The following is a 23158-nucleotide window of genomic DNA, read 5'->3' as shown; positions in this document are numbered from 1 at the left end:
ACACACCTTAAATTTTTTTCTACCCTCACAAAAATTAAATAAATCTATGTGAAATTACGTGCTTCACGATCACAGATAAGTAGAAAGATTTATTAATTCGACTCTTCGTCCATGTGATCTGTTTTTTATTAAATCACTTTGAAGGCCTTATTAATTATTTATTAACTTTTTTCACTTGAAGTCTTCTATTACTATTAATTGGGTAGACACATAAGTAAAAATTAAATGTTTAATAAGGTAGTAGAAGTTTATTATGGTGCACCACTTACTTGATTTTTGCCTGTTGCTACAAAAAATAAATTAAACTTAAATTAAATATCATTTTGAGACTTTTTTCGTTTGTGCATGAATTTTTGACTGTTTTTCCATGCTGCTTTACTTTTTAACAACTAAAACGACACGAAATCAGCTATCGCTAAAATTCAAAATAAATCTGAAGAATTATTATTAAGTTATAAGAAAAATTTTCATACTACATCCTATTTATTATTTTTTCCTCGAAATAGCAAAAAACTTATTTATATGAATCGAATAAAAGTTAAATGAAGAAATATGTATAAGATACAAAAATACAATCTGAAGCTTATTGGACAATGAAAATAATATTATTTATGGTATTTAATATTTAATTTAAATTAAAATGTCTACATAAGTATTAATAATAAAAGAGTTTGTCGAGTAAAAAATACATAATAACCAGTAAGACCACTTAAACAAAACAAAAAAAGTCATCTTCCATACTAAGATTCGAACCCGAGAATGCAAAAACGAAACGATAGACACGCGTGCAAGCCACCTGTAATACGAAAGCACTGGGAGTCTTAAGGTCGAAAGTTAATCATGTTTTTGGTGAAGCTCCGAAGCTTGTCCTAAATATGGAAGCTCGCTATGATTATACGTTTTTTTTTGCAATCTCAATTTGGTATTTATTTGAGTTAAAAATAGTTTTTGTTACACGTCTGAAGACTTTATTTTATAATTCGCATTATAAGATCATGTACTTACAATAATACATAATACATAATCCAGATCGTACGACGTTGCTATAATATGTAGAGATAAGTGCGCGTGTAATAAAAAGTTATAAGATAGCGTTGTCCTTAAGCGAGAAGAGCAGAGATATTTTCCACACAATTTTTTAATCATAAGAGGGAATTAAAATAACAAAGAATCATAGTTTTTGTAAATAGTTAATGTAGGCGTTTAATGTTAGGGAATTTCCGAATCCTCGATAGCTGAGTGGTGAAGCGTGTTTGTGTCACACGCGGGCTCTAGCTACCTGGGTTCGATTCCACTTGTCTGCAGACTTTTTTTCGGATATTAATGTATATCTGAAGCCAGAGTGAATAAGTGTGTACAGAAGAAAACCGACTTGTTAACGAAATAATTTTTCATTTAAGTTTAATTTTTAAGTAGCGTGGGATCAAAATGAATACTTTAAGAACTCCTTCTGGATTAAGATTGAAAAAAAAAGAATTCTTGGCGAACTTGTAAAGAATTCAAAAGAGGTGACATAAGTTGAATATTATAGGAATACTCTAAGAACACTTCAGGAACACTTTGCGAATACAAAAACAAGTTCCTTGGTGAATTCATAAAAAATTCTTTATAATTTGTGGTTGCCGTCTGGGTTTGATTTATATATTAGTAAGATATGTAATGAGTTGTAAGATAATGTGTTGGGTTGTAGTAGACTATAATCAAACATAAGAAAACGTAACAAACTGTAACGGTGGTCCAAAATTTGTGGTAACCGTCTGGGGTAATAAAAGATACATGTACAGAATTAAACTTGGCCATTATTAAATGAGTATACATAAACATATGTTTATAGTATCATAAACACATTTATAAATAAATATTTTCCACAAGGTTAACCTTGAATATTGTTAAAAATTAATATTAGCTTTTATGTATTGCATGTGTCATAACAGCCTTATTCCTATAGCTGGATTATTAATTTAGTGTACTTTGTGCAAAAATTATAATTTCAGGTGTTTCCTGGATCCAGATAGTAAAAATTGATGTACTTTAAATAATTACGTGGCCTGCTGATCACATCATAGCTGACAGAGTCTTAAATTTAGAAACAATAAGAAAATGACTTGAAAAAATATGACCGGTATAATTATCTTGTTTATTGCTTTTTGTTGTTATGAAAGCATAGTTTTGACCTTATCGCTGGCTCTACATGTGTTGATAAGACTTAGACTAAGGTGTAGTGACTTTTTTTAACTACAACTTTTGTCTTATTTGCTGTCTCTTAAGAGCAATTGCTACAGAAACACTCAGCCAGAAGACTCTTCAAAGTAAAACAAAAATATAAAATCCAATGCAGTTAATCTTATTGGGACCAACATTGGAGTATTTACAAAAAAAAAGGCTCTGGCAAAAAGAAAACACCGGAAACACTCTATACACTGCAGTATTCAGTCAATTGGGGAAGCCTGTATTCCCCAAGGTATACATGCACGAAAAAATTATAAATTTGCCACCTGAAGAGAGATCAGTTAACACCCTGGGTCATTATGTGATACGAAATTGTGTTATTAATAATTATTTATCTAACAAAGTTGCCATTAAGCGCCCTGGGTCATGAGGTGATTAGCGCTTGTGTCATTTTAATAATTATTTATTCAACAGAGTGGCCAGTAATCGCCCTTAGTCATTGAGTGATTAGCGCTTATGTTATTTCAATAATTATTTATTCAACAGAGTGGCCAGTAAGCGCCTCATCTAGTCACTAAGTGATAGGCACTTGTGTTATTTTAATAATTATTTATTCAACAGAGCGGCCAGTAATCGCCCTTAGTCATTGAGTGATTAGCGCTTATGTTATTTCAATAATTATTTATTCAACAGAGTGGCCAGTAAGCGCCTCATCTAGTCACTAAGTGATAGGCACTTGTGTTATTTCAATAATTATTCGTTTAACAGAGTGGCCAGTAAGTGCCCCAAGTTACTGAGTGATAGGTGCTCGTGTTATTAAGAATTATTTATTTAACAGAGTTGCCAGCCATCGCCTTGGGTCATGAGGTGATAGGCGCTTGTGTTATCTTAATAATTATTTATTCAACAGAGTGGCCAGTTAGCACTCCGGATAATTGGGTTAGTAGCGCTTGTGTTATTCTTATAATTATTCATTTAACAGAGTGGGCAGTAAGTGCTCCGGGTTATTAGGTGATACGCGGTTGTGTTATTTTAATAATTATTTATTTAATAGAGTGGCTAGTAAATGCCCCAGATAACTGAATGAGAGGCGCTTGTTTTATTTTTTTATAATTATTTATTTAACAGAGTTACCAGTAGTTGCTCCAGGTCATAAGGTGATAGGCACTTGTGGATTTTTTATAATTATTTAATTAAAAGAGTGGCCAGTAAGTGCCCCGGGTCACAATGTTATGTGCGCTTGTGTTATTAATAATTATATATTGAACAGAATTGCCATTAAGCGCCCCGGGTCATAAGGTGATTAGCGCTTGTGTCATTTTAATAATTATTTATTTCACAGAGTGGCCAGTAAGCGCCCCAAGTCACCACGTTATAAAGCCTTGTGTTATTCTTATAATTATTTATTTAACAAAGCAGTTAGTAGAATTCTCAAGACACTGAGTGATACGTGCTTGTGTTATTGTAATAATTATTTATTTTACAAAGTGGCGAGGAAGTGCCTTAAAACACTGAGTGATAGGCGCTTGTTATTTTCATAATTATCTATTAAAAAAAGTGGCCAGCAAGCCCCGGCCCTGGGTCATTAGGTTACTGGCGCTTGTGTTATTTATAATTATTTATTTAACAGAGTTGTCAGTAAGCGACCTGGTCGAGGAGGTGATTAGCGCTTGTGTTATTTTGATAATTATTTATTTAACAGAGTGGCCAGTAAGGTCTTTAAGTTACTGAGTGATAGGCGCTTGTGTTATTCTAGTAATTATTTATAGCGCCCTAAGTTACTGAGTTATAGGCGCTTGTGTTATTTATTAATAATTATTCATTTAACAAAGTTGCCTGTAATTATCTCGGGTCTTTAGGTGATAGGTGCTTGTATTATTTTAACAATTATTCATTTAAAAGAGTTGCCAGTAATCACCCTGGGTCATAAGGTGATTAGCGCTTGTGTCATTTTGATAATTATTTATTTAACATAGTGGCCAGGAAGTGCCTCAAGTTACTGAGTGATAGGCGCTCGTGTTATTTTTACAATTATTTATTTGAAAGAGTGGCTAGTAAGTGCCCTGGGTCATTAGGTGACAGGCGCTTGTGTTATTTTAACAATTATTCATTTAAAAGAGTTGCCAGTAATCGCCTCGGGTAATAAGGTGATAGGCGCTTGTGTTAGTAATCATTAATTATTCATTTAACCGAGTGGCCAGTTAGCACTTCGGGTAATTGGGTGATCAGCGCTTGTGTTATTCTCATAATTATTTATTTAACAAAGTAGCCTGTAAGCGCTCTGGATTATTGGGTGATATGCGCTTGTGTTATTTTAATAATTATTTATTCAAAAGAGTTGCCAGTCAGCGCTTCGGGTTATTGGGTGATAGGCGCTTGTGTTGTTTTAATAATTATTCATCCGAAAGAGTGGCCAGTAAGCGCCCTGGGTTTTTGGGTGATAGGCGCTTGTGTTATTAATTATTATTTATTTAATATAGTTGCAAGTAAGCGCCCTGGGTCATGAGGTGATTAGCGCTTGTTTTATTTTGATAATTATTTATTTAACAGAGTGGCCAGTAAGTGCTTCAAGTCACTGAGTGATAGGCGCTTGTGTTATTCTAATAATTATTTATTTAACAGAGTGGCCAGTTAGCACCCTAAGTTACTGAGTTATAGGCGCTTGTGTTATTTATTAATATTCATTTTCTTTAACAGAGTTGCCTGTAATTACTCCGGGTCCTTAGGTGATAGGCGCTTGTGTTATCTTAATAATTATTTATTTTAAAGAGTGGCTAGTAAGCGCCGTGGGTTCTTGGGTGATAGGCGCTTGTGTTATTTTAATAATTATTTATTTGAAAGAGTTGCCAGTTAGCGCTTCGGGTTATTGGGTGATAGGCGCTGGTATTGTTTTGATAATTATTTATCCAAAAGAGTGGCCAGTAAGCGCCCTGGGTTCTTGGGTGATAGGCGCTTGTGTTATTAATAATTATTTAACAGAGTTGCAAGTAAGTGCCCTGGGTCATGAGGTGATTAGCGCTTGTGTTATTTTAATAATTATTTATTTAACAGAGTGGCCAGTAAGTGCCTCAAGTCACTGAGTGGTAGGCGCTTGTGTTGTTATAATAATTATTTATTTAATAGAGTGGCTATTTAGCGCCCCAAGTTACTGAGTTATAGGCGCTTGTGTTATTTATTAATAATTATTTATTTCAAAGAGTAGCTAGTAAGCGCCCTGGGTCATTAGGTGATAGGCGCTTGTGTTAGCAATAATTATTTATTCAACAGAGTGGCCAGTTAGCACTTCGGGTAATTGGGTGTTCAACGCTTGTGTTATTTTTATAATTGTTTATTTAACAGAGTGGCCAGTAAGCACTCCGGATTATTGGGTGATATGTGCTTGTGTTATTTTAATAATTATTTTTTTGAAAGAGTGGCTTGGCAGCGCTTCGGGTTATTGGGTGATAGGCGCTTGTTATATTTTAATATTTATTCATTTAACAGAGTGTCCACTAATCGCCCCAAGTCACTGAGTGATAGGCGCTTGTGTTATTTCAATAATTATTTATTTAACAGAGTGGCCAGTAAGCACCCTAAGTCACTGAGTGATAGGTGCTCGTGTTATTAATAATTATTCATTTAACAGAGTGGCTATTTAGCGCCCCGGGTCATTGGGTGATAGGCACTTGTGTTATTAATATTAAAATTTTGAATTTCTGCGTTTCTTTGGCAATGCCTCTTCACTGCTGTGCTGGCTGCTCGACGGAACATTCTCCCTAGATTGTATAGCTATATACACGATCTAGGGAAAAAGTTCTGATATTGAATCCGCCTAATTCAACGCTGATGATTAGCACGGGATGATCAGAAGCCGTACCATATAACTTTTTTTAGCTTCGCGGGCCTATGTTATAACATAGGCCGATGTACAACAAAATAGTTATATGGTACGGCCCCAGGCGAAAGAGAATCATGCAAATATTGTAGCTGCAAATAATACGCTAATCGAAAGTTAGAAAACCACCAGGGTCCTGTGTCGCTTTGATACGGCACTATCGTGAAGAACCACCTTAACAGATGGCGTAACAGAGATTGTGCTGTAGAGTACTGGGTAAACGGTGCATCCGCATGTTGGTCGTATTTTCGCTAAGATACTGACTTTACTAATTTTCATGTGAATTTGAGACTATTATCTCTTTTATTTGAGGAAATATAACATAAAAAAGTAATCGAACAATTATTAGGTTTGAGGACCGTTGAATAGTACCTTGTTTGTGGCAGAATGAAGGACCCTTATGATTCGTGGAGATCCGAACTATTTTTGTCATATTTCATTCTGGTGAAGAATTGTGTTGGTATTGAAGTGGTGCCATATAGTTTATTTATAAACCAGCCGCAATTTTCATCAAGAGATAGAAAACATAAAGTTGTTAACTCCTCAGTTACTGCTAAGAAATCCGTATTAAGTGTCATTGCACACAAATGTGATAAAAAATAATAGACCAGAGCTGAGGCCCGAGGGTGGTCAAAAATTCAACCAGCCGCCACCCGCATCAGAATTGAGGAACCTTATGAGGCTTATAATTCGTAGATATTTATAATATTTTGGTTGTATTTTATTGTAGTGAAGTTTTATGTTGTAATTAAAGTTGTGCCATATGTTTTGTATTATTACCCAGCCGCAACTTACATCGCTAGATATAAAATGAAAAGTTTATTTTAAAAATGCCATTTGCGGCAAGATAAAAATACATCTTGTACCCGAAAATCAACCTTAAAAAACAATAGATCTCCTACTTGATCTTATTTATAATACTCATCTTAGATAATAGATAAGGCATTGTAGATAATATTGTAGATAAGAATACTTTTTTTTTTATTTTTGGAGGGCGATTTTCGGATACAAGATGCATTCCAATCTTGCCGCAAATGGCAAATATTTCGGATCTTTACGAATCATTAGGTTCTTTGAGTCTGGTGTGAGTGGCGGCTGGTCAACATTTTGACCATTCTCGGGCCTTAACTCTTGGTCTACTAGTATATGTCTATTCTGCACGAACTAAACTGAGAAAGGGTGGGGGAACTTTCTCTGGGGCAGTTTGAGCTTTTTCTTTTTGCCCACGTGTGATCACGACTCAACCCTTAATAATTACTCGCTAAATTAAAAAATTTCGTTACGTTCGATTATATAAATTGATGTACATTCGTTATTCACAAGTAAAGAAAAATCCAATCAAACAGGCAGAGTTAATTTTTAACACTCTTTTGCGCCTTAAATAATAGTTTTTGTATTCCAGCTCTAGGCTCATATATACTTTTTATTTTGCATATCTCGTAAACAATTGATTTACGAAAAAATTTAAGTGGCGGTTGATTTTGTAAGGAACGAGTAATACTTGTTCACTAGTTTAGAAGTCTCCCGATTTTCCTTGTCTTCTGTACGGACTCTAGCAGAGCTTGCTTGACTACTCTATGAGTACCATCTCTGGGGTCCCATTTTAGTATTTTTAAATTTGTAAAACAGTATTAACAGTTTAAGATGTCTGTCGTTCAAGTCAACTCAAATAAAGATTTTCAGGATATTATTCGGTACGTTTTTCATGTTACTTATTTTTCTCATCTTGTTTGTTTGAGAATAAATTTAAGTGATGAAATAAGTTATGCAGCTCTTTTTTTAAGTCAGTATTGTAACATTGTCTATAACTAATCTTAGAATAAATACAGCATATTGAAATTTGGTTTGACTTCATTTCTCAGGGACTTATTGTATACCAAAAAAATATTCGAAAGTTTTTCCAAAACCCTTCAGGTGGTTTTTTCATGAAATGATTATTAACAGAATGGCATGAAATCTTGAGAAATCATTTATTGAGTTACAATAAACTACCCCTCAAAATTTTAGAGTAGGCTGACGAATGTAAAAGCAAGAAAATGATAATTGAAAATGAAATTCTAAACATGTGCACTTATGGCAACCAAGCATTTTTTTTATGAACGTTGTAGCCTATAGTTATTTATTTACTGAACGTCATCAAGTAAAAAGTTGACACAATAGAGCTGACGCGATTACTAACACTGCTATCTTGAAATGTATGTGCTCACAGACTTAATTAAATGATATTAAAAGAAACACAGGCATACATTTTCGTTTTCTATGTTGAAAGCATAGGTAAGCATCCACTGCTGGTATTTTGAGGATAAGCGCGAATTTTATATTATCATTTCTACGAACTTTCACATCGTATATTACGATCTAAAATTTTAAATCGGTACTCTCTTTGCCTCATTAAACAATATTAACAAACAATCGTTAATAATTTAAGCAGCACTAATAAATATCAACTTGACAGTGCAGTCGCACCTTTGACTCGGGAGTTATGATAGAACCATCACCTTAATGGTGTATGAAAAATTGATTCATAAAATAACAAAGCTCTGTATCATTGGTATACTCTAGTGATCATCTACATCAAACATACCTTCTGACTAAAAATGCTCATAATGCAACAGCCTTGTTACAATATATTATGACATTTACATAATAGGGGCTATTGGGACAGTGTTTCTAACAATCTAACAACCAAGAGTTCTCGCGCAAGCGCACAACGATTTTACTCTCTCCACGTCAGGCAGGCACTGCCAGGCAGTGGAGGGAGAGCTCTCCCTACCGTACCTTTAACCTAAGCCCCGCCTACTTTCACAGCTTAAATATACACAGAGAGGGAATTCACACGTTGAGCGCATAGAGGTTAGCTGGCTTTCAGCGCATGCGGCTTCCCTTGCGTTGAAAGCACGAAGTTGTAGCACTGAAAGCCTAAAGTATACCTGAGCGGTAAACGCAAGGAGCGTGATGGGTTTGACGCTCGGAATCTGTTGCGTTTGATTGGTGCTCAGCTGACGGTTATGTATACATATACCAGCTGAGCACCAATCAAACGCAACAGATTCCGAGCGTCAAACCCATCACGCTCCTTGCGTTTACGGCTCAGGTATACTCCAGGCTTTCAGTGCTACAACTTCGTGCTTTCAACGCAAGGAAAGCCGCATGCGCTGAAAGCCAGCTAACCTCCATGCGTTCAACGTGTGAATTCCCTCTCCGTGTAATCTAATGACACTACGTTCCGTAGCTGTCGTAGTCGAGCGGATAAACTCTTTTGCCCGCGCGTTGAATCTGACAAACTCAGGTTCAAGCCACGATACCGATTTTTTTTTTGTTTTTTTTCTTGTTAGTATTAATTTAAAATAACTATTTATAGTTTTCATTATTGCTTAAATAATAAATAAAAAAACTTACTTCATTATTCCGAAATCCTTTTTTTTTAATAAAAATTGAAGATTAAGTAAAGAATGAAACTGTTTCCACACCACCTTGCGGTAAGTACCCCGGCGCGTTTTTTTTTTTTAAGAAAAAATTATGTTATTTTTAAATAATGACTAGAAAGTTGAAAAGGAATAAATGTTATTGGATTAATACTTAATCGAATTTCTTATAATTTGACGACTACTATAGCTCTTAATTTTTTTTTCGAGTGGTTTTCCCAAGTAGGCCTAGTCCACTTGTTATTATATCTGTATTGATTTAAATAGTAACAAGTTAATAGAAAAAAAAGACGTTAAACGCAACAGATAAAATAATGATGTATATTACAAAATATAAGTATCAATAAGCTTTCTTAAATTGTACAATAAAATAATATTTACATTATTGATTCAGACATTTAAAATCTATAAATAAATTACTTAAACATTACATCTATACATGACTAGCTAATGAGCACGTTTGTAATACTGCATCAATGAACATAATACTGATTATTTCATGCATAACAAGCAAACGAAAAAAACGAAAAACAGATGTGAATGAAAATATTTACAAGACTATTTACAAAATCATTTACTTTGAGGTTAATGTTTTGGAGTGATATTAACTTTATGTTTATACATCGTCGAATTGAATAAATCCAAATGATTTTTTGTTGCTACAAAATTTAATGCAGTTATACCGCCGACGGAAAAATAAGACCGAATGAAACAAATTGAATCTAATAAATCAATTTCCATTTTATTCCTTTTTTTTTGCTTGACGTTGGTAACAATCGAAAAAACTCTTTCTGGCTCAGCATTAGAGTGCGCCAAAGTTAAAACAGCTTGGACCAATATTTTTAAATTTGGAAATAACAAATCACCGTTTTCAGAACGCATATTAACAATTTTATTCCAAAATACATCGACTTATAATTGACACAATTTAGCTTCATCGTTAACAAAATACGTCGGCAACAACGCGATTTCTTTTTTTTCATAATTTATAGTTGACATCGTTGTACGGGAAAAACCTTTAAAAATCTTGTACTACGTTCGGGTTTTCACTCCAAAACTCGTTGCTCAAAGCATTTGCAGGTTGTAGGAAATGAAGTGAATGTAAAATGTCATCATTTTTAAAAAAAGATTCCTGAATTTCTGTTAACGCTGTTGTCTAAAAATTTTAAACATTTTTTCGAATTTCTAACTCATCTGTTTTTGGAAGATTCTGCAAAATCGAAGCACATGCACCACCAACATCTACATCTGTTAATGGCTTATAATCTTCATTACTCACTTTGTAATTACTATCTTTAGCAATTTCTTTTATAGCAGTGGCATTGAGAAAATTTGAACTAATATACGTTAAAATTTCTGAACATGAGGTGCTGACTTTGTGAATCACAGTGTTTTTTGTTTGAAAAGTTGCATTAAACTTATTAAAGCCTATTAAAATGTAGTTTAAAAATTCCAAATATGCTATTACTTTATCGTCGTCTAACAAATTGCTTATAAAGTGTAGTGAGCTCTTCTTTTCATCATTACCACTGTTGGGCGGACTTTCATGACATTCGAGAAAGAAATAAGACTTTCGAGCTGGCCAATTATCAAGAACGCGATCAGTACAATTACGAAGAGAGAGCCATCTGATGTTAGCTAGCTTTGAAATTTTTTTAGTCGAAATTTGACAAAAAATTTGAAAATCTTTAAAATTAACGTTTCTTTTCGAACTGTTGGAAAAATATTTTGAAATGGCTTGAAGCAACTGCTAGCACTCTACTGTAATACTCGCGCAACTTTTTTTGGCAACTAACGCAGATGTATGACATATACATGGTAGTAAAATAACATTAGGAACTTTTTTTTTAACAAAGTATAAAAAGAATTTTTTGAACCCGTCATAATACTAGCATTATCACAACTTAAACTTGTAACATTTTGAAGAGGAACTTCATTCTTTACAAAATAACTTTCAAATGATTCGAAGAGTTCCTTAGCACCACATTGTCTCGCGTCTAGTTCAATCAATGTTAAAAGATGTGATGCAAATTTACCATTCTCAGGATCAATATAATTTACGACGCACAAAATTTTTTTTAAAGTAATTTCCGTTGATTCGTCAATCAAGACGGAAAATCGTTGATTTTTAAAATATTTAATACTTTTTGTCGGTCACAGACGCTCAAAACATTAGTAATTAAACTTGCGCATTTGTCTTTTTTTATGCCCATTTGTGCAACAATCTTCGGCTTTTTACACATCTTCTGCATAAAAGGGATGAGATCGTTAACAAGCTGAACAGGAACGTTATGCTAAAAATACAGCGGTTTATAACTCATACTCTTTAACTAGAATGTCATTTTCTTCATGACTTACAACAGAAATGTTCTTCTGTTTTGTAACAACGTTAGCATTATCTTTATGTGTTTGAGTTTCAGCGTGCCTGATCAAATCTTGTTTATCGTAGCACGTGATATTAACACCGCAAAGGGAACAGTGAGCAGGTTTTTCGAGATTCATTTCATCTTTGGAAAGCCAGTGTTTGAATTGAAGCTCTTGTAACCACCTGTCAATAAAAATACATGATTTCTTGGATTTTTTTAGTGTGTCAATGTCAGTGCCGCTTTTTCGTTTCCGCTTTGACGAATTTTTCGCATTGAAAGACATGTTGATTTATTTTATTGTTAAAATATTAAAAAATTGTAGTAACAAATTAAAATAATATGAAATTTAGAAAATAGTAAAAGAAAAAAAATTTACAGTTTATGTGAATGATTGAAGCTACAATTAAATTATTTAAAAAAAAAAAATAACTTTTCGGAAATTATATACTCTTTTAAGACTGCTAAAACTGCTGCTTTTTTAAATTCTGATAAACCTTACCACTGAAAAAAAAACTTTATGTTTTGTAAAGTTGAATGCAGCAAGCAAAAAACAAGAAAAGTATCAATTTAATGTAATAAATTTTAAGTTGTAGACAAAGATGTGGATATTGGTGATGCATGTGCTTCGATTTTGCAGAATCTTCCATCTTTTTTCGTGGTGGAAAAGGTGTTAAATGTAAAGTTATTGGAGTACATGATTTTAATCTTATGAGAGTTGGGTTGTAATTTTCTTCATATGATGAAATCGTTTATTAAGGTCTAAAACATTTTTTTGAAGGTACGAATTGCAGTTAACTCTACATTGAGCTACTCGTTTCTGATACTGTTTCGTCTACTCAGAGGTTAACAAACAGCTTGATGTTAGGTTAAACTGTACTTCGTACGTTTAAAAAGATGTTTTTGGCCTTAATAAACGATTTCATCATATGAAAAAAATAACAACCTAACTGTCATGAGGTTAAAAATATGTACTTCAATAACTTTTTATGTTTAACACTTTTTCCACCATGAAAAAAAAAAACTTTATTTATCCCACAAGGTCTGTATTACTTTTCTTCTAGTAGTCATATATATCTCTGGCTTCCCGGACAAACCGATTAACTCCATTTTGTTTTCAAAATTGAGTTAAGACCGGAAATTATATCCTTTTTCAGTCCACTTTCGTCCAAACAATTTTTTGAAATGATCCGAGTTACCAATTTCCCGTAATCAGCATAAAACCTAATTGATTAACTGCCATATTTTCTCAGCCTAACCGATTAAGTGACTCTTTTCCTGGTCCAATCGAATAAAAGTGATATAAAAAAATTGTTGCTGCAGCAAAAATTAACAGATTTGAGGTGCAGAAATCATGGGAAAATATTGTATTTAGCCATTGTCACCGTAAGTATGTGGATTGTACAAATAAATAATCAAAGTCCTCGTATAGTATGCATACGCAAGGTATATGTGACTTCACTTTTTAGCTGTTCTAAGAGAGAGGTAGTGTTTAAGAAGTTCATTTTGCCTTGGGGAAGATCCCCATCTGGTCACGTTGAGTTACGTAGTCACTGGCAACTTAAAAAATAGTACTTAAATTCTAAGATTGAAAGCAAGTGTTAGGTCTAAGGAAAATACTAGTAGATGTAAAAGTATAGCTACAAACAAAAAATTAACGCAAAATAAGAATAAAAATATTAAGTCTAATGTTTACAAGAGTGCTAAGTTGTCATAAATAGATGGCGTAAAAAGGCTGGATAAAAGATTTTAATGGCAAAAAAGGCAGGATGATTGAATTAAGAGGGCAATAGAAGGTTGGTGAGGATAATAATAAAAGATATGAAACAAGTCGGGTGAGGAGTGGGAGTTAAGGGTGTATGATTGTGAGTTAAGAAATGACGCGCAACAGATTTGGTGAGATAACTAATCTTGGAATGACGATGTGTGGGGTGAATGAAGGTGTCTGGGTATTGTGTATAAAAAATGACGTGTGACGTTTATGCAACGACGAGGCTCAAGATGAAGATTTGTGAGGTGCATGAGGGTGATGAGGCACGATATCGAGGGTGCCAGATGGTCAACTACACCAGGTCGCCCTCACCACCTAAAGTTCAGGCAAAGAGGCCGTTAGTATTATTCTCTCACGCCCCACGCGCTCGTTTCACTCGTTCCGATCGTGTGAAAGAAGTAAGACTATGAAGATGGGATAAGGACGGGGCAGGGTACGGTGGCTTGAGGTTGTTTAAAGTGTAAGGCGGAATCGATATGCAAGATAAGCGGGGCATTGATGACGAATGATGTTGAACGCAAGACACCTCAGGTGATACTCGTGCGTACGTCGGACTGAAAGCCATCCTAGATCCAGTCGCAAAGATATGACGTGTGCCCTCCTTGGAATAGTACCTATCAGGAAGCGTACACAGGTATTGATGGCCCTTTGCATTTTCAGATCCCTAGTGGCATCAAGCCCAAAGAAAACCGACGAGGCGTAATTCAGGTAGAGGAAAGCCAAGCTTTCAACAAGGGATTTTCTCAGACTGCGTGATAGGGCGTGTCTATGGAATCGAAGAGAGCGCAAAGTGTGATGCACTCTCTAGTTGATTTTGTTGATTTGAGGGGTCCAATAGAGGATCAGGGTGGAAATGACGCCTCAGTTCGACGCCCTCTTCACAACGGGAATCCGGGAAGCCATGTATATGTATGGGGATGAATGAAGATGTGTTTAGTCGGGAGATGTATGCAAGGCTGCCGAAAATCAGGGCCTTGGATTTACTTGGCTTCAATTGGAGACCATGACGATGAGCCCAAAATGCTATCGACTCAAGGTCACGATTTAAGCGGGCAATGTCTAGGTTGATGGAGGCGAATGGGCAATGAAGGTATAATTGTGTGTCGTTGGCATAAATCATATGGTTGCTGTGAGAAAGAGAACCTGGAAAGTCATTGATATTAAGAGAGAAAAGGAGAGGACCAAGGACGCTGCCCTGAGGCACGCCTGCGGGTGCAGGGCACCAGTCAGAGACAGCATCCCCCCCCCTATGGCCTGATAGCGATTGAGAAGATAGCTGCGAAGTAGAGTTATAGCACTGTTGGAGAGATGAAAGTGTCGGAGTTTCTGTAGTAGCCTCAGGTAGGGGACTGTATCGAAGGCTTTTAAAAAGTCAAATAAGACAACGATGGTGACCTCCTGACGGTTTATTGCCTCTGGTATGTCCTCAGTCACGCCAAGAAAGGCGGTCGGAGTGCTGTATCCCCTCCTGAAGCCTGACTGACTTGGGTCTAGTGAATTATTGTCTGAAATGAGATTTGAGAGTTGTCGAAAAAGGATTCTTTCAAAGGCATTAGAGATTTTACCAAGAGAGGCTATAGGGCGAGTATCAGAGAGGGTAGTAATTTTCACGTACTTTGGCCAGAGGGAAGAGGAGGGCCCCCTTTCACAGGAAAGGAAAGTGTGAGTGCTGTATGAAACTATTGAATAGAAAAGTGAGAAATGGTTAGATGACAATGAGGGCGATACGTAATATTTTATTAGATGTATCATCATGACCCATTGCCGTTGACGTAGATGAGAGAATGGCTTGATGGGTTTCGTCTGAAGAAGTTGGCTTAAAGCTGAAAAAAGGAGCAAGGGAGTTGAGTGGAGATATGCTATTAAATACTTGGTTGATATCGTTTGAGGTGAGTGGTAATGCTGAGATTGTGACAAAAGCATAAGCATTTATGAGGGTGTTTAGGGGGAAGAACTGTGTAGGCGATGGTGGTGTGGGGTCTGTGAAATTTAGTTTGCGAAAAGCGGACCATTTGTCTTTGGGATTTGTGGATGAGTCAACGAGTTGAGCGAAGTACGAATTTTTGGTTGTGGAAAGGCTATTTGAGACTCTGTTGCGGAGGTGGCATTAAGGCTCTATTTCTGTCGGCAGTCCTGAGTGCCGGGCATCGTGATAGGCTCGGCCTCTAGCCAACGTCATGTCCCTAATCTGAAAGGTTACCCAGGGCTTTCTACGCGACGACAGGGTGATTTGCTTAATTGGGCCCAGGCTGTCGAATGCTTTCAGCAATGCCGTCAAAAAACGAGCTATGAGGGTGTCCAGTAACTGTGGATTTAAATCAGTAATGGATGTGGTGAAAGATGAAAGTGTGGCAGAGATATGAGATGTGAGTAATTCGGTGATGATGTGTTTGAGGTTGCGTGATGAAATGATTTTCGAGATGCGTGGAACTTGTATAAAACGGAGGGCGATCTCAATCCAATCGTGCCCCGTGACGAAGAGAGTGGTGGACTGTTGGTAATGGATGAGCGTGGAGGGATCTTTTATAATAAAGATATCGATCCAGGTATGCGATGGGTTATTGCCATCAAAGGCATGATGAGTTGGATTATAGGGAACGAGATATAGCGAGTTTTCGAAAGTTTTAGTAGAGAGAAATTGCGATGAAAAGGATGAAGTGAGCATGTTGATATTGAGATCACCCGTGATGATGATGTTTGAATAGGCAGAGAGATGGTCTGAGAAAATATCAAAAAACTGATGGGGGAGTGCTGCAGAAGGGCGACGGTAAACTATGGCTACTAAAGCTCTGTGAGGTGCTATGGATGCTTCAAGGATGAGAAATTCTGGGGTGTTATCGAAGTCCGGGTCAGAGCTTGCGAGAATAATACTCTTAAAAGAGTCACGGATGTAAGCACCAACGCCTTCCCTCTTCTTTCCTACTCTATCATCACGAAATAGCGAATACCCTTGGAGGCCAACCACTGCATCTGAGGTATCGGAAGTAAGAAAAGTTTCGGCGATGGCAATGATGTCAGGGGATCTGTCAGAAGCCAAGAGTTCAAGTTGTGCATGGTGGTGAAAATGATTGAGTCTATTTATGTTGGCATGGATGATGCTGATGGAGTTTGTGGTTTGACAAATGAGATTGCGCGGAGAAGGCGTAGCTAGTCATTGGTTAAGTTGAGGCTGCGGTGATAGGCGGGCTAGGTCTTTTTCTGTTGAGATGGGTGTAAGGTCGGCAGAGTGGTTCGGTCGCATGAAGACCTTTAGGTCACGATCAATTGGGGGCAGATAGTTAAGGCGACGCTGAGCCTCTCGTGCTTTGATCAGGAGATTGTGTAGCGGCGCTGGCCAAAGAGGGTGGCAGAAAATAGAAGTATTTCTACCAAACCCAAATAAGTCCTGGGCTTTAAGGTTCCTCAGACAGTAGGACTGGGAGACCACTAGGTCACGAATCCGAGTGGTGGTAAACTCAGCCATCAGCGAGAGCGGCTGGGCGTTGCTGGTCCCCGGGGTAGCAGCCGAGGTAGCAACGGGGACTGGGGCCTTATCGATCCAAGGCCGGATCTGGACAATAAGGGGTGAGGGGGGTGAGATGAAATGTTTAGTAGCTGATGTTGGAAAAAGCGAGGAAATCGAGGGGGGGGCCGGTCGACAATGCGGGGGTGTTGATGGGTAAATCCGATAAAGCTGGAGAGTAGGAGACACGTAAGAAGTGTTGGGCTATACAGCAGTTTGGACGCCTGTTGTTAGAGAAATTGGGTGTCACCGGGCAGAACGAGTGGAACGATCCCGAGCACTGAGTGCAGACTGCTCTGGTGTGTGTCCTTAGAATGGGTAATTTGCATATGTGACAGGATAGGCATTCGCCAGGCAACTATGCATGCATAGGAATAAAAAAATGGTAGAAAATTAATAGAACTAAATGATACAGCAGGCAGATAGGTATACGTTACAGCTGGTCAACACAGTAGGCAAACGAAGTGTCAAGGCAGTTCACTCGATAACGTAAGGCATTAGGCATCAAGCAGCAGACCCCTAGCAGCCAGGCATCAAGCAGCAAGACAAATAGCGGGCGGCTGGCAAACGTCAAGCACAAGCAGCAGACAGCCTAAAAAGGTATAGAAAATAGCAGGGCAGCTCTCACGGCCCAATAATAATGTATGTGTAAGTACGCATGCAGCAAAATCTGAAAGGCGTCAGTGTGAAGTATAGCGCAGGCGTATGCCAATAGATGTTGTAGGTGGTGCGTTAGACGTTTTGACCGACCACAGAGAGAGAGAGAGAGAGAGAGAGAGAGAGAGAGAGAGAGAGAGAGAGAGAGAGAGAGAGAAAGAGAGAGAAACTAGTATCGAGAAACGTCAAATTTTTGCTGTAATTTATAAGTATAATGCTGATGCTTTATTAAACTCAAATAGCACGATAACCACATATTTATAAAATTTTAATACAGGGGTATAAAATATGGGCACTAATGTCGAAATTATGCCGTAGAAAATCCGACTCCTCTCGCAGATGACAAAATTTATCATCTAACATGAATTTACTGTGGCGATTGGTGCTCAAAATTAGTTAAGATTCCTACAATTGCAGTCCAAGCCTTGTTGCCGATGAAAAGTAACACGATTCAAAAGTTTAAATGTCATTTTAAACGAGGAAAAACGAATCGTGTCACTTTTCGTCGCGATCATCTTTTTGTCGGTAGAACTGTACGAAGTACTACAGTGTTATATTTGAGTAATAAAAATATACTACTTGATGACAACTATTTAGTAAGCACGCATGGCATATATCCTTGTGGTTAAATGCATTTTTTTGTTGAATATTAATAAATTTTAATAATGAAATTAGTTCTATATTCCTGGCCTAACCGAATGACTCCCAAAGCGACTTGTAGCAAGGAATTTGATTGCATTTTTTTATCACCCACGTAAAATCATAAAGTCTTGTGTTAGTACCTAACGTTAGGTACAGCAAGAAACGCGCAGTGTCTGCGCTGTCGAGAAGTAGCTTTTCAATATTTAAAACCGTTTTTCTTAAAAATCACAAAAATGGAGTTAATCGGTTTGTCCAGGAAGCCACAGATATATCGGGGTGTCACGTGGTACAGGCATATTACCAATTGGGATTGGCAACACCGCGCCATCTGACAGCCAGCTTGCAAGCAGCGAGAGAAGGCTACTTTGCCAGACTTAAGTGCTCTCAAGTGCAAAATGAGGCATAATAAGTTATTCTATCCAAATGCCAATGTAACTGTTGTAACGATTTGCATGTATGTTGAGGTAAGTAAAAGTACATGTATAAACACTGGTTAAGCTCACGTCAAAACTATGGTCTTGCTGTTAAATAATTAATCGTAGTTATTTAACTTTATCATCCGGTAAAAACTGGATGTTTGTCAATTTGGATCTCACGTTACCTGGCGGGCTGGAGCGGGACTAGCAGACTGTCCAACTATTTGTTTGTTTCTATACCGGGGAAAGGAAAAAAAGGAGAGTGTTAGGCTTTGTAAAATACATGTATCAACATACCTTTTCTTTTGCAGGTTAAATTCTGTATGATTTTTCAGTACTGCTTCTTTTGACATTATTAATTTTATTTCGTTTTAACTAATAAAATATTCTGCACAAGATGGTATACTTGTTCTTTTTATTTGGTTTCACAATAAATTCCGATGAATTTATCAAACAGTTATAACAACTTAGACTGAAATATTGAACTAATAATTAAGAACCACACTCGATGAGCAGTGGAAAGCTACTAACTAAAACGTCACGAAAAGAAATGCACCTTGTGCTAAGCTTTAGTTAAAACTTCTTTGTCTTACATACTATGGTGCCAGTACTTACTGATTTCACGTGTTTAGACTTAGCGGCTCGCTTCGGTTGTCACTTGACACTTCCGAGAGCCACGAAGTACACAGTCAGCTTTGTTATAGGTGACGATTTTTGTTAAGTATGACTCTTTTAAGATTCTTAAAATTTTTTCATTGAGAGAATAAATACAATATAAAATAAAATAAAATAAAATAAAATAAACATCTATTTATTTACGCTAGTCGTCACCTAATACTTGACAATTAAATGTTTCTTGGAAATGTATTAATATTACCATTCACTTTGTTTACTTGGCCCTCTCTATCTTTTCACAAAATTTTCTATGACATCGTTGTGATAAAACGTGTTCACATTTTAATTTATAGTATAAATGATCATCAATGGCAACGGATCGGGATATCCAAAAAAAAGGTTTATTGTATCGTGTATGGAATATGAATACTGACACCGAGATTGTACACATGAACAGTCGAGCTATTATTCTGTGTTAAATTTATTAAACACCAAATTGTCTGTCACAGATTTGAAAACACAAATGTGTATAATTATACACAATCTAAGTGTTTAATTTTAAAATCAAGCGTGGAGTTTTAAAACGTTAAAGGTGTTTCATTTTCAAATTAAATTAAAAGTGTTTTAAATCTGGGACAAAAACTAAACAATCAAGTATTTTAGTGTGAGCAAACTAGATGAAAACTACCCCTGTTTGGTGTAAATCCAGACCTGGCCCAAAAAAAAAGTTTTGTATAGATCTCGAGCCCGATAACAAACGTAACCACTTTCGTACAAATAAAAAATGTCAGCAAACGGCCCCAAAAAATGGTAAAAATGGCTAAACAAGTTTTTCTCTACCGTAGAAGCTGTAATTCGGACAAAAAAACTCTCCTCATGAAAAAGATGCGTAATTTCAAGATGAACAAAATGAGTCTCTGTGAATCTAAACTGGACGTGCCGTTTTTCCATAAATTGCCAGAAAGTGCCAATTTTACCCAGTTTTTCGGTAGCTTGTAACTGGCATTCTAATTAATATTTTTACTTCAAATTTTAACTGAACACAGGTTTTTTGATTCTAAACAACCCTACAATTTCAAGACGATCGGATGCAAACTTTTTGCAAACCGTCAAATAAACTAAAAAAGTCCTTCCGGAAAACGGCTCTAAAAAAGTTGTGAGACCACGTAGAACAATTTTTCACAATGTTTTCTTTTAATAAGATGTTAATCTAACACTGGTTAAATTTTTGTTCTTAAAGGCATGAAACGCATTTAATCTGTATTGATACATCGATTTAAGTAAATTTCATGTGTTTTACGAGTAAACTTTAACATTTACCTTAGTTCACGATAGCCTAGACGTATTTTAGCGCTTTCTAGCTTGATTACCGCGTTAGCTTTGATAGATTTCAAGATATTTTCAAGCACGTATCTTTATCGATCCAGTTGAATTTTTCATGCCTTTTTAGTAGTTTTCCTAAAAATACAAAACTCTGAAGATAACTTTAAATCCAAAGCTGGAAGTCCCTTTTGGAATCCTTACGGAATCATATACCCGCTTGCTGCTTCACAGCTTTTATGTCTCGTCAATTCATGTCGATTAAAAATTTTGCACATTCCTATCCATAAGCTTCTGAAAAGCGCTGTTTCTATGAGGCAACATTTTTTATTTTATCGTCTTTCGGATATCTTGGGATTAACTTCGAGCAAACCAGTTGATCCGTATCAGATGATAATCAGCTGATAATCACCTGACGTTTTGGCATGATATTCACCGAATATTCACTTGAAATGCACATAAGTACCCCCTGAATTTCAGCTGACTGTCATCTGACATGCAGATGCTAATAATCACCTGATTATCAGGTTATTAGATAAGCTGTTTAAAAAAAAATCAAAGCACAGCTAACCTGATATTCATCTGATTTTCCTGTGATATTCACCCGATTTTCGCCTTATCATCAGCTTATTATCATCAACTGCATATCACGTGATAATTATGTTGAATTCGGGTAAATATCATATCAAAATGAATTGTCAGCTGATTTTCGTCTGACGTTCAGTTTTCTTTTTCTCCTTCAAAGAGTTATGTAATTAAAGTTTCCTTATCCATGTATCATAAACCAAACGTTGTTATTGATTTAATAAGCGTTAAACTAAAAATACGTGGCTGTACTCAAAAGGTAACGTCACAACAATACAATATATCGATGGTTGAGAGGAAGATAATTCCAGCGTCACGTCACTCCGTGTTATTTCAAATGGGGTGACGTCACGCTGGAATTGTCGTCCTCTTAACCATCGATATAATAAAGTGGGAAAAATTTACCTAGCTTTTTCTACCGATTTTCCATCGTTCGTATAGCTCGCTGAGACCCAAGTTCCGACTTCTAGCAATTATAACTTGAAATTCAGAACGAAGGCCCCACTAATATCGATACGCGTTGTTCATTATTATGCAAACAATCAATTAGAATTACAAAATTAAGAGAAAAAACAAAGGACGACGTTTTTTCCCCCGAATTTCCATTGATCGCGCAGCTTGCAATCACCCCAGTACCGACTACTAGCGCCTATAACTTAAAATTGAGAATAAAGACCCCTCTGATATTGATACACATTGTTTATTATTATACAAATAATGAATAAGAATACAAAAATTAAAAGAAAATACGGAGGACGATATTTTTTCCACAGTGTTGATTCATACATAGACAATGAATGAAAATTAAAAAATGAAGAGAAAATAAGAAGGATAAGTATTATTCTTCCGATTTTCTATCGTTGGTGTAGCTCGCAGAGATACAAGTTCCAACTTTTAACGTTAATCAATTAAAATCTAGAACGAAAGCCTTGCTGACATTAATAGACATTGTTAGTTTTCAATAAAACAACAAATTAGAATTGAAGAATCCTGGGAAAATACGGAGGACGATTGTTTCTTTAATGATTTTCTTTCGTTTGCATGGATCGCCATAGATTTGTTTTTTAATTTTTGATTATTAATAATTACGATCTAGGACAAAGGTCCCGCTGGAATTAGTAGACATTGATTAACACGTAATAAACGACTGTATTCTTAAACATTCTTCTGATTGTAATTTTCGTTTGCAGTTTTTATTTAAATTTGATTCAACTCTAATGTGTTGGCGTTGCGGGCGGTAACCGTGTGTAAATATGTGAAGGCAGATTCGCATAGTAGATGGTTAGGTTGCGTTTAGTCGCAGCTAAAGCTAAGTGTTAACATTGCGGCATAGCGCAATGCTGCCAGCCAATCCAGTAGCGGTATTCACAATATGCTTTATTGTGATTGGCTTGCGTTCCACCCCATCTTATTGGTCATAATGTATTGCCACTCTGTCGAAATGCAGACTTACAGTTCGTTGTCCACGTGTTAAAAAAACAACTGAAATATCTACCCATATATATCCATATTTAGATTCTTTGATTAATAGCGCTAGTAAGCACATGTACTTAAAGGTCAGGTTTTATTGTTTTTTACCACTACGGAAAATTATGGATTTTCTCATTGTGGTTTTAAACCGTTTATTGTGGTTTTATTAGTATTTACGTTATTCGCATTACAATCACATATTAAGAAAAAAATGATTATTGATGCAATAAACTTGGAAACAAACAATAACATAAAGCCTATTACGAAAGGGCGATTGCTTGCTGTATATGTGGATGTTAGGACGGGTAACATTGACCGAATCGAAGATGTGAGTTTTAAGTTGGAATCT

General features: G+C 36.2%; 1 protein-coding gene across 1 annotated transcript in view; it reads left to right on the top strand.

Annotated features, from left to right (window-relative positions):
* Nucleotides 1-7241: 7241 nt before the first annotated feature.
* The window catches only part of Grx3 (Glutaredoxin 3), a 74261-nt gene continuing 58344 nt past the window's right edge, over nt 7242-23158 (top strand). The window contains exon 1 of the mRNA XM_014352208.2: nt 7242-7737. Within this exon, the coding sequence (XP_014207694.2) occupies nt 7688-7737 (50 nt within the window). The 5' untranslated portion in view covers nt 7242-7687. The remainder of the gene's footprint in view (nt 7738-23158) is intronic.

The sequence above is a fragment of the Copidosoma floridanum genome, unplaced genomic scaffold (genome assembly GCF_036245765.1).
Source record: "Copidosoma floridanum isolate Cflo_tuat_1 unplaced genomic scaffold, Cflo_Japanese_pri ptg000005l, whole genome shotgun sequence".
Classification (NCBI taxonomy): domain Eukaryota; kingdom Metazoa; phylum Arthropoda; class Insecta; order Hymenoptera; family Encyrtidae; genus Copidosoma; species Copidosoma floridanum.
The sequence above is the reverse complement of the archived record's forward strand: the minus strand, read 5'-3'. Positions and strand labels throughout refer to the sequence as shown.